Below are 12,289 nucleotides of genomic sequence, written 5' to 3'. Positions count from 1 at the left end.
CTACAATCCAGGCAGAGGGAAGTGGACTGACCTGAGGGAAGTTTGCGATTGCAAGAAGAGCACGCAAAGTACTTAACTAAGGTGCAAGAGGAGGCAGGAGGACGAGAGCGGTCAGACTTAGAATTAGACATACTGACGGACAGTCACTGAGGCAGTGCCGGAAGGTTGGGGGACAGGAGGCAGAGGAGGGTGTCAGTCTGCAGTCGCAGAGCTACTCACGGTCCGGTGTCCTGTCGCAGCTTCCAGCAAATGAAGTGCACGGCTTGTCTGGGCTTGCAGGGGGCACGGCAGATAAGACAGCGTCCGGCTAACAGGCTGTGAAAATGGCGGCAGCCTGAGAACAGAGCAGGAAGCGCGCACTTCCCTGCAGAGACCGAGGAAGAAGATGGGCGGGGCTAACCGCCGATGTTAAAAATGGCGCCGTCCTATCCAGACTGGGGTGGGTGGAGACAGCGCCGCCTCGGGGAGACTTGGCGTGAGGGGAGAAGGCGGTGGGCAGGCTTAAAGCGGGCGGGAGGAAAGCCCGCCCGAGAAAGAAGGCGGGGGGCGTGGCCGCGACGCAGGACAAGGCCCAAGATGAAGCCGGGGCCTGGATTAGATGAGGCGGCCGTCTGTCAGCACGGGGCGGCGCGGAGGCCCCGCAGCACTGCCGCGGTGACCGCTCCTGAGGCTCGCTGGGGCCGGAAGGGAGAAACCCCCCCCCAGAAATGCACTGGGGGCAAGTTGCGGCAGAACAGGCCGAGAAGCCGGGGCCTGAATTAAATGCGGCGGCCGCCGGGAAGCGCGGGCGGCGCGGAGGCGTCGCAGTACCGCCACAGTGACCTCTGGGGCTGCCGAGGAGAATGGGACCCGGGCCTCATACTTACCCTCCGTCACTATAATAAAGGTACCTTCATCCAGTGTGTGTTGTCACGAAGAGTATACGCGCCTCATCCAACCGACAGGCTCTGGTAGGCGAGTGGGTGGGAGGCGGGGGACGAGGACCATCTGGATCGCCTGACACACATCCGTGTACGGTCTCCTGGTCCTGCTGTAGAGACCTATGAGGATACGGGGTGGCAGTACACGCCGTACTCATAGTCTCTTTGTGGGAGTACAGTTGTGACTGTTCACACTGTATCCCTCCGGGAACCTGAAAAGGAACGACGCACAACGAGGTAGATATGGGTCTAATGAAAGACCCGTGTCCACCTCCTACTGACACTAAGCTAAACTGAGGAATTCCCTGCCGGTCGGTGGGGTGTATACTGCGGAGGAGGAGCTAACCTTTTTTTGTGCATAGTGTCAGCCTCCTAGTGGCAGCACAGCATACACCCATGGTCTCTGTGTCCCCCAATAAGGCGAACGAGAAACACGATTTTTTATTTTTTTATTATTTTTAACATTAGATCTTTTTACTACTGATGCTGCATAGGCAGCCTCAATAGTAAAAAGTTGGTCACACTGGTCAAACACTGTTTGACCAGTGTGACCAACCTGTCAATCAGTTCTCCAAGCAATGCTACAAATCGCTTGGAAAACGCTAGCATTCTGCAAGCTAATTGCGCTTGCAAATTGCTAGTTTATCCGCAGGAAAATCGAGAGAATTTAAAATGCAGTTTTCCCACGGAATGGAATTCTGGAATTCCCGCGGTAACTTCCGCGGGAGTTCCGCAACGTGTGCACATAGCCTAAGGCTGGTTTTCAAGAATAGAGGGGTCCCCACTAGAGTTGAGCGACTTTGGTCGGATTGGGTTTCATGAAACAAAATTTGTTTCAGATGAAACTCGTCCGACTAGGGTGAAAAAAGTCGGAGTTTCGTCCGAAACCCGACCCCAATGCAAGTCAATGGGGAATAAAAGTCGGCATTGAGTGGATGACATTCATCCGCTCAATGCGGACTTTTATTCCTCATTGACTTGCATTGGGGGTCGGGTTTTGGACGAAACTCCGACATTTTTCGCCCTAGTCGGACGAGTTTCATCTGAAACAAATTTTGTTTCATGAAACCCAATCCGACCAAAGTCGCTCAACTCTAGTCCCCACACCATAATTTTTAATTATTTAAATAAATAATTTTAAAAAAAAAACACGTGGAGTCCCCCTAATTTTTGACAACTAGCCAAGCTATTGCAAACAGCTGGTGGCCGTGGATATTGGCCCACTAGCCTAAAAATAGCCCAAAGCTGCCCCATGAAAAGGCGCATTTATTACCGTAAATGCGCAAATTCTGGCGCTTTGCTTGGCTCTTCCCACTTGACCTGTGGTGGTGGCAAGTAAGACTTATATTTGTAGGTTGATGTCACCTTTATATTATTCGGTGATATCAAGCCCACGGGTTAGTAATGGAGAGGCCTCTGTTGTGAGTTCATTCTCCCCTTCACCTTTAATGTCTGATGAACTCCCTCTGCTGGTGAAGACAGGTAGTGAAATTGATTGGGATGGGAAGAACTTGTCATCTGAACCGGCGGAGTGTGACTGGACATCTGGAATTTCTGAGTGGATATAAGGCAGCCGACGCCCTGCAGCGCTGCTGGTGATCCTTTCTGCTCTGAGCTCTTGCATCCAGTTTAGTTCCTGTCTACTAAAAGCTAAGTTTTTGCCCTGCTTTTATTCCATGAGATTTTGTCTGGTTTCCTTAGTGTTTGTATTCAGCCAGTCCTGGTTGGGACTGGCTGAATTCCATTTTTGTCTCTGATCAGTTGATCTCTTTGCTCTGTTTTCAGAATATACCTGAGTGCTGATATAGTGATTTTGAAGTGTAGCGACTTCAGGGCCTTTTTCCCTATCAGACGGTTGGGACATTTTTGGTAGGGTTCTTTGCGGATTGCAGCCAGCATCTTTTCTGTCCTGTCCTATCTAGTTAGTTGGGCCCCATCGTTTGCTCAGCCTGTCTTTCTGTCTGTGTTTGTGTTTTCATCTGTTTTTCACCGACAATACATGTTGGGGGCTGTCTATTGCTTTGGGGTCTGCTCTGGGGCAGTTTAGATTTCCCCTTTCCTTCTTTAGGCTTATGTAGTTCTCCGGCTGTGACGAGGGGTCTAGGGCACCGTAGGAACCCCCAACGGCTACTGTTAGTTGTGGTGTATAGGATTAGGGGTCTGCAATCAGATAGCTACCAACCTCTCCGGTTTTCTGGACTTAGCTTGTATTTTTGTTTTCTCCTCCTCCAGTGACTCATTCATAACAGGCCTCTATAAGATGCCCCATTACTAACCTCATAGTCATATTGTGTAAAAACACACACACCCACAAGAAAGTCCTTTAATTGAAATAATAACACAGACTCCTTTAATCAATGTTAATTAAATCATACTCACATCATCGCCCATTCCAGTGAAGCGATTGTCCCCTGTAAGAGAATTAAAATAAACAACCATATTCCTCACCTGTTTGCTGAGAAGATATTAATCCATTTGTCCCGCAATGGGTCTAGCCCAGCTACATCTAGATGGCAGGCTGCATTGTTGCATGATGAGACTTTACAGCCTGCCGTTGACCAGAGACATTGAGCAACATGTGCTGCCGCTGCTTAGTGTCTGGCGGTGAACTCCTAGGACCTGACTGACGTCACTATGAGCGACAAAGTTTGCACGCTCGCAGTTCTGTCAGAAAAGTCCTGGGATTTCACAGCCAATGAACTCAGTTCAACTCACTGACATCAGCATGAGCGCCGTGGGAAAAGCTGTAACGGCACTCGCGCTGATATCAGTGAGATGAACTGAATTCATTGGATGTAAACTCTCAGGAACTTTCTGATGGCACCATGAGCGTGAGAACATTCTCACGCTTAAGTTGACGTCAGTCAGGTCATAGGCGTGTCTCTGCTGGATAGCAGGCTGTATAGTCGCATCATGCAACAATGCAGCCTGTCATTTAGATGTAGCAGAGATAGACCTGTTGCGGGACAAATGGATTATTATCTTTTTTGTGGACAGGTGAGGAATATTGTTGTTTATTATTTTAATTCTGTTACAGGAGACCCAGGGCGAATGGGAAGAGCCGGGCAAAGCACCATCTAATAGATGTGCCTTTTCTGGGGTATCTGCGGGCTATTTTTAGGCTGGGGGGGTCCATTCCCAGCCTAAGAGTACCAGCCCCCAGCTGTCTGCTTTAGCTTGGCTGGTTGTCAAAAATGGAGGGATGCTGTGGTGAAGGAGAACCCATCACGGCTAGCGTGTGGTACGCGCGATCTGCATCGCTGTGGATTGTGTTCTGACGCAGATGGCACATACCACGTGCTAGCCTTGATGGGTTCTCCTTCACGACAGCATCCAGTTCTGACGAAGGTCCCTACCAGGACCGAAAACGTTTAACATAACCATGGATGCACAATAAAAAGAACTCTCTTTTCACATAAAATCACTATCTGAGTGCCAAGTTTGTTTCAAAACTATATGATATGGGCTGGATAACCTACTTGGGCACCTTATCTCTCCATTACAAGAGTGGCGTGTTTTGTTGTCTATACATACAGGTGATGATCAGATCACCTCTATGTAACAGAATTGATGAGTTGCTATGCTTGTTCATAGCAATCCATCACTGACAACCATAGAGGTCTCCATGAAACCTCTGGTTGATATCCCAACCCACCGGTGACCCTCGATTATGTGACGGAGGTCAACGGTGGTCGGATTTCTGGCCCGATGGGTGCATTTCTGGCCCGATGTGCGCATTAAATGCCGCTGTCAGAGTTTGACAGCTGCATGTAATGGGTTAATAGCCGTGGGTGGATCGCGATTCCACCCGCGGCTATTCCGATCACATATCAGCTCTTCAAAACAGCTGATGTGTGCCAGGAAAGATATGGGCTCATCAAAGGGAGGGAAGCGACCTGCACAGTACTAGTACAGCGGAGGTCGCAAAGGGGTTAAAAATCCAGACAGGTATTTTCCATACCCCTAGAGGTATGTATGTAGGTTATACTTAGAAAATAAACACTTAAGGCCCGACTCGTCAAAACTGGTGTTGCCAGTTTTGATGAAGAAATATGAATCAGGAGCATCTGATAAGTGGTGTGCGCCTCAGTGCCCCATGCCACAAATTTTACTCTAGTCAGGTGTAAGGAGATTGGCAGTCCCCTCAGTTATGCCCCCTCCACCTTCCGTGTGGTCTCCGTGCACTTCATGTACATATGTTAGGTACCAGTATGTTTTATGTGCCATTATGCTGTATTTGTATTGTAATGTGAAGTTTGTCATTTAATGTAATGTTTGATATGTGTTTATGCAAAGTTTGCATTGTTCCTGATGTAATCTATGTCGCTAATGTTCCATATGCATTACTCTTGTTAGCTTAGGGAAAGCAACAGTTAAGAATAGGGGCTGGCCCAGCAGCAGAGGGGGCTGGACCTGCAGCCACAAAGAGAGAGGAAGCTGCTGCTTCCTCAGAACTGCCCGGATACGTTGGACAGGGCAGATCTAGTTCACAGATGGGGCACTGCCCGACCCCCCCCCCCGGATGGGAGAGGTCTGTTGCCCTGGACTTCAAGGACTTCAGGGACTCCAAGAACTCCAGGAACTCAGTAGGGGTCCCGAAGACTACAAGGCTAAGGACTGCAGCATGGGCCCCAGGACTCTGAAAGGGCCCCCGCTTCTGAAGGGGTTATCCCCGAAATGTGGATTTCCACTAATCCTTGGCTGCTGCAACTGCTGTGGGTGCGGTTGGAAAGCGTGACAGGGAGAGAGTAGCAAAACCAGTGTTGTACTCGTGCCTTACTTCCTCATCACTATTCAATAAAAAGTTATTTTCCCTGTTGGACAACGCCCGCCTTCGGGACCCTTATTTGTCTGGACCGCTGACACCAGAGGAGAAGGTAATCTGTGGGGAAAAAACTGTGTTGGTCCCATCTGTCTATGCTAAAGAGACCGGGGGTGCTCGCTGATAGTGCGCTCAGTGGACTCTGCCTATGTACTGTATCTTAAAATAACCCGGCAACCGCTACCCCAGCTGTGGTGTCCCACCCCAACTGTGCCCCTGTCCCACGCATTTTATAAGAGCTGGGAGAAACTGGTGTGAAAAAGCCAGAAGTCACTAAATTTTGATGCAACTGCTCCTAAATTTTGCAACTTTTCAGAGCTTGTACACCATAATTCTGATGTGCAAGCTTTAAAGAATCGGGTCCTTAGATTAAGCAAGTCTAGGAAATTTCTGTAATCAGTGGTTACCTTTCATTTTTTCTTCTTTTGTAAACCCTGGAAATTTTTTATCTATTGCTGTAAACATGGAGGCCAGAATCTCTGTACCCTGTAAAATGTGTACTTTATTATTCCAATCCCTAGGGTTTTCAGACTTCCAATCTCCATGAGGTGTATGATAACGTATATCAATCTGTAAGGAATAATACAAAGTTTAGACATAATTAGAAGACAACTAATTAAAAGATACTAAAGAGCATCAAGTATGAACCATGAGTTATCTACTACATCTAATATATAAAGCTCAAAGTGTGTACTGTATGTATGTATGTGTGTGTGTGTGTGTGTGTGTATGTCCGGGATAGGCATCCGCACCGTCGCAGCTACAGCCACAAAATTTGGCACAGTCACACGTCTGGACCCCGAGAGCGTCCTAAGCTATGTTGTGAGGCGAAATTTTAACCGCGCGCGTTCCAATTTACCAAACAATTTTGCCCCTATCTACATAATGGGGAAAAAGTGTGTCTGTGTCAAGCCCCGCCCCTCATTATGATGTCATAATGCCCCTATCTACATAATGGGGAAACAGCATGTGCGTATCAAGCCCCGCCCATCATTATGATGTCATAATGGTTGCCATGGCGGCGCTGATGTCATCATAGGTTGCAAGCCCCGCCGCTCATTATAATGTCATAATGGTTGACTATGGGATGGAGGATGTGTGATGGGTATATGGGCACTGGACTATGGGATGGAGGATATGTATGACGGGTATATGGGCGCGGTGAGCAGTTTGAACTCCCAAGTGTTTCACTAAAGTTTATAATGTAGAGCCGTGAAAATAAATAATCATTTTTTTCCACAAAAATGATATTTTAGCACCCAATTCTTTATTTTCTCAAGGGTAACTGGAGAAATTGGACCCCAAAAGTTGTTGTCCAATTTGTCCTGAGTACGCTGATACCCCATATGTGGGGGGGGAACCACTGTTTGGGCGCACGGCAGAGCGCGGAAGGGATGGAGCGCTGATTTGGAATGCAGACTTTGATGGAATGGTCTGCAGGCGTCATGTTGTGTTTGCAGAGCCCCTGATGTGTCTAAACAGTGGAAACCCCCCACAAGTGACCACATTTTGGAAAATAGACCCCCGAAGGAGCTTATCTAGATGTGTGGTGAGCACTTTGAACCCCCAAGTGCTTCACAGGAGTTTACAACATAGAGCCGTGAAAATAAAAAATCATATTTTTTCCACAAAAATGATCTTTTTGCCCCAAAATTTTTATTTTCCCAGTGGTAACAGGTGAAATTAGACCCACCCCCCAAGTACGCCGATACCTCATATGTGGGGGTAAACCACCGTTTGAGGGCACGGCAGAGTTCGGAAGGGAAGCAGCACCGTTTTACTTTTTCAACACAGAATTGGCTGGAATTGAGATCGGGCGCCATGTCGTGTTTGGAGAGCTCCTGATGTGCCTAAACAGTGGAAACCCCCCAATTCTAACTCCAACCCTAACCCCAACACACCCCTAACCCTAATCCCAACCCTAACCCTAACCACAACCCTAACCCCAACACACCCCTAACCTTAATCCTAACCATAACCCTAACTACAAATCTAACCATAACACACCCCTAACCTTAATCCCAACCCTATCGCTAATCCCAACCCTAACCCTAATCCCAACTCGTAATCCCAACTCTAACCCTAACTTTAGCCCTAACCCTAACTTTAGCCCAACTGTAAACCTATTGGGAAAATATAAATACATTTTTCTTATTTTATTATTTTTCCCTAACTAAGGTGGTGATAAAGGGGGGGTTGATTTACTATTTTTTGATCACGTTGATAGTTTCTATCACAGTGACCAAAATGAACCGATAGTAAAAATCTATTGTTGCCGGGTGCCGTTTTCTTCCTGCCATTTTCTTCCTGGAAGAAGACGCTGGAATCATAGAATCATAGAATCATAGAATCGTAGAGTTGGAAGGGACCTCCTGGGCCATCTGGTCCAACCCCCTGCTCAGAGCAGGATTCGCTAAATCATCCCAGTCAGATGTCTGTCCAGCCTCTGTTTGAAGACTTCCATTGAAGGAGAACTCACCACTTCTCGTGGCAGCCTGTTCCACTCATTGATCACTCTAACTGTCAAAAAGTTTTTTCTAATATCTAATCTGTGTCTCTTCTGGAGGCCATGGGGGTAAGCAGGAGGGCCCAGGGACACCGGGAGGTACCGGGGGGATCGGGGACCCTATTTCTCTCTCCCCTGATGTGCGATATCACATCATAGAGAGAAATTAAATGGGAAATTGCAGTTAATCATGGCGATCGCAACACCGGGGTCGGTTAAAACCGACCCGAATCATGTTCTCTGGGGTCTCGGCTACCCCCGGCAGCCAAGACCCCGGAGATATTCTGCCTCTGGAGGGTGCTATACACTTTTTCCTCAGCGCTGTTAATTAACGGTGCTGTGGTTTAAGTACCCTTAACTGCTGCTGTTAAAAGGTGTATCGGCGGTCGTTAAGGGCTTATATGAGACTAGCTGAAGAGCCCGGCGCTGCCCGGGCATAGTAACTAACTGTGGTTAGTTATAACAAATTATAATTATCCTCCATCCCATAGTCCCGTGCCCATATACCCATCATACATATCCTCCATCCCATAGGCCCGTGCCCATTTACCCATCACACATCCTCCATCCCATAGGCCCGTGCCCATATACCCATCATACATATCCTCCATCCCATGGTCGAGTGCCCATATACCCATCACACATCCTCCATCCCATAGTCCCATGCCCATATACCTATCACACATCCTCCATCCCATAGTCCCATGCCCATATACCCATCATACATATTCGCCATCCCATAGTCCAGTGCCCATATACCCATCACACATCCTTCATCTCATAGTCCCATGCCCTTATACCCATCATACATATCCTCCATTCCATAGTCCTGTGCCCATATACCCATCATACATATCCGCCATCCCATAGTCCCGTGCCCATATACCCGTCATACATATCCTCCATCCCATCGTCCAGTGCCCATATACCCATCACACATCCTCCATCCCATAGTCCCGTGCCCACTGCCCATATACCCGTCATACATATCCTCCATCCCATAGTCCAGTGCCCATATACCCATCACACATCCTCCATCCCATAGTCCCGTGCCCATATACCTGTCATACATATCCTCCATCCCATAGTCCAGTGCCCATATACCCATCACACATCCTCCATCCCATAGTCAACCATTATGACATCATAATGAGCGGCGGGGCTTGCAACCTATGATGACATCAGCGTCGCCATGGCAACCATTATGGCATCTTAATGAGGGGCGGGGCTTGATACGCACACACTGCTTCCCCATTATGTAGATAGGGGCATTATGACATCATAATAAGGCGCGGGGCTTGACGCGCACACACTTTTTCCCCATTATGTAGATAGGGAAAAAATTGTTTGGTAAATTGGAACGCGCGGGGTTAAAATTTCGCCTCACAACATAGCTTAGGACGCTCTCGGGGTCCAGACGTGTGACTGTGCCAAATTTTGTGGCTGTAGCTGCGACGGTGCAGATGCCTATCCCGGACATACACACACACACACATACACACATACATACATACACACACTTTGAGCTTTATATATTAGATTTAGTTTTTTTACACTAAGAATGTAAATGTAAAGCACTAATGTGACAAAAATAGAAAAAAAATCCAGATTTATTAGTTACACTTTTTTACAACTTCTGTTCTGCAGTACTTAGGCTGAGTGCAGACGTACTTTTTGGCCCTGCGGATTTTTCCGCGCAGAATGGAAGAAATCCGCAGGTCAAATGACCTGCATTTTTCCTGCGAATTTCTTCCATTTTTGATGCGGTTTTCATGCGGTTTTTGTGCGGTTTTCCATTGCGGTTTTCCCCCTGCGGATTTGGTGACAGGGGAGATGGAAATCCGCACAAAAGAAGTAACATGCTGCGGATTTTGTACCTCGGAAAAATCCGCAGCGTCTGCACAGCGTTTTTTTTTTTACATTGATTTTAAGGCTACTGTACATCACAATGCAGAAATGCAACGTTTCTGCGCGGTAAAATCCTCTGCGGAACCGCTGCAAATCTGCATCGTGTGCACACAGCCTTAGAATCATAGAATGTTAGAGCTGAAAGGGACCTACAGGGTCATTGTATCCAACCCCCTGCTCAATGCAGGATTCACTAAACCATCTCTGACAGATGTCTGTCCAGCCTCTGTTTGAAGACTTCCATTAAAGGAGAACTCGCCACGGCTCTTGTCAGCCAGTTCCACTCATGGTTCACATTCACTGTCAAAAAGTTTTTTTTTTCTAATATCTAATCTGTATCTTCTCCCTTTCTGTTTCATTCCATTGCTTCTCCTGTTTCCATGTGCAAATGAGAATAAGAATGATCTCTCTAAACTGACATCCCTTCACATATTTGTAGACAGCTATTAAGTCTCCTCTAAATTTGCAACCATAGATATGAATCTAAATACTTTGGCCATGAATTGCTGTCAAATCCTTGGCAGCCAGTACCCAATGAACATGAACCACCAGCTTATCCTGCCCTCTCCCCATCCCAACCCCCACTGGTTCTCTCTTGAATGAGATCAATAATTATGACCTTATCAGAATTAGTAGGTTGCTGCTTACTTTGGATTATCTTTATTTATGTTTCCTTTGCCAATCTGAATAATTACCTGCATTAGGCCAAATGCATTACCATGGTCACCATATTTCCTTGAATCTAGAATGTTCCCAGCACGTGATTCACGAGATATAATTCCAGCAATAATAGCACCATCTATTCCAGTTTCCGCAGACACTAACTGTATTGTCTCCTTGTATTTCTTCATTCTGCCCAGATCTGTTCTCGCTAGCTTCTCTGAAGCACCAACACCTTGAAAATTATCAGAAGAGAAAGTTCAGTTCTGTATGTTTATATACATTATTATAAAGCTTCCAAATGTTGCCTCTAACGCAGGCATGTCATACTCAAATACACAGAGGGACAGAATTAAAAGCTTGGACAAAGACACTGGCCAATCTTGATATTTAAAAAAAAATGTCTACAATTGAGGAAGCATTTCCTTCTCATCAAATACAGCAATTAAATTTATCATATGGAAACATTCTTAAAGTTGTTGCCCCACGAACAAAGTATATTTTAGTTAATAGATCTTAGAATAAAATATTGGAATATTATAATGTTATGTAAGAGTAGTAAAAAACCCAATGGCCTAATATAAATATGTAATATCAAATTTAAAAATGTTATGTCAAAGGGACGAAAAACCTTGAATATAGAAAATAAATTATGACGACAACAAAAGTGCCTCCAAACACAGTATGATACCCACACAGTGAATTTCTCCATAGTACTTTCCACACTCACGGTATGATGACCCTACTGTATCCAGCTCAATACCCCCGACAAAGAATGGTGACCCCATCACTGTATGATTCTTCAACTGTAATCTCCACACAGCCCTATATACAGTGTAATGGCCACAAAAAGTGCTCTATACAGTATAGTGGGACCAACATACCCATACAGTATAGCGGGGCCCTGCATTGCCTTCCATACAGTACAAAGGCCCCATATAGTGCTCCATCTAATATATACTTACCTTGTAATATCTTCACATCCTGTTCCGTTCAGATGTGTCGGGATCCCAGAATTCCAAGTGGCAGAAGTTCTTCGACTGCCATATTGGGACACCCAAGTGATGGGTGTCTCAATATAGAAACTGCAGGTGGTACCAGCCTCTTGCGCGGTACCACCAGCGGAACTCCGTTGCACCACCCACACACACTGTATACGCTGTACGTACCACACAAACAAACACACACTGTATATGCCGTATGCACCACACACACACTGTATACGCCGTACGCATCACACACACTGTTAGTGGTGGAGAGAGAGCGCAAACAAGGAGGAGAGCACATGGGGTACACAGGTCAAAGAAGAGAAGACATGAGAGGAGAAGACAGCAGATGGGGAGAGAGAGAGAGAGAGAAAGCGCAAAGGGGTGAGAGAGACAGAGCACAGGGGGAGACAGCTCAAACAGGACAGCACATGAGGGGAGAGCACAGGAAGGAGAGACAGCAGACAAGGGGGATAGCACACGGAGT

General features: G+C 46.7%; 1 protein-coding gene across 2 annotated transcripts in view; it reads right to left on the bottom strand.

Moving 5' to 3' along the window:
* LOC141101438 (lysozyme g-like) overlaps window positions 1-12,289 on the bottom strand; it is a 117,409-nt gene that overhangs the window by 6,361 nt on the left and 98,759 nt on the right. For both annotated transcript variants that reach the window (XM_073590533.1, XM_073590532.1), the window contains exons 4-5: window positions 10,852-11,051; window positions 6,150-6,312 (exon numbers count right to left, since the gene is read on the bottom strand). In XM_073590533.1, coding sequence (XP_073446634.1) covers window positions 6,150-6,312; window positions 10,852-11,051 — 363 coding nt within the window. The remainder of the gene's footprint in view (window positions 1-6,149; window positions 6,313-10,851; window positions 11,052-12,289) is intronic.

Source organism: Dendrobates tinctorius, unplaced genomic scaffold, assembly GCF_039654945.1.
Source record: "Dendrobates tinctorius isolate UK_male_01 unplaced genomic scaffold, ASM3965494v1 ptg000117l, whole genome shotgun sequence".
NCBI classification, from domain to species: Eukaryota; Metazoa; Chordata; class Amphibia; order Anura; family Dendrobatidae; genus Dendrobates; species Dendrobates tinctorius.
This window is presented reverse-complemented; position numbering and strand designations above follow the sequence as displayed.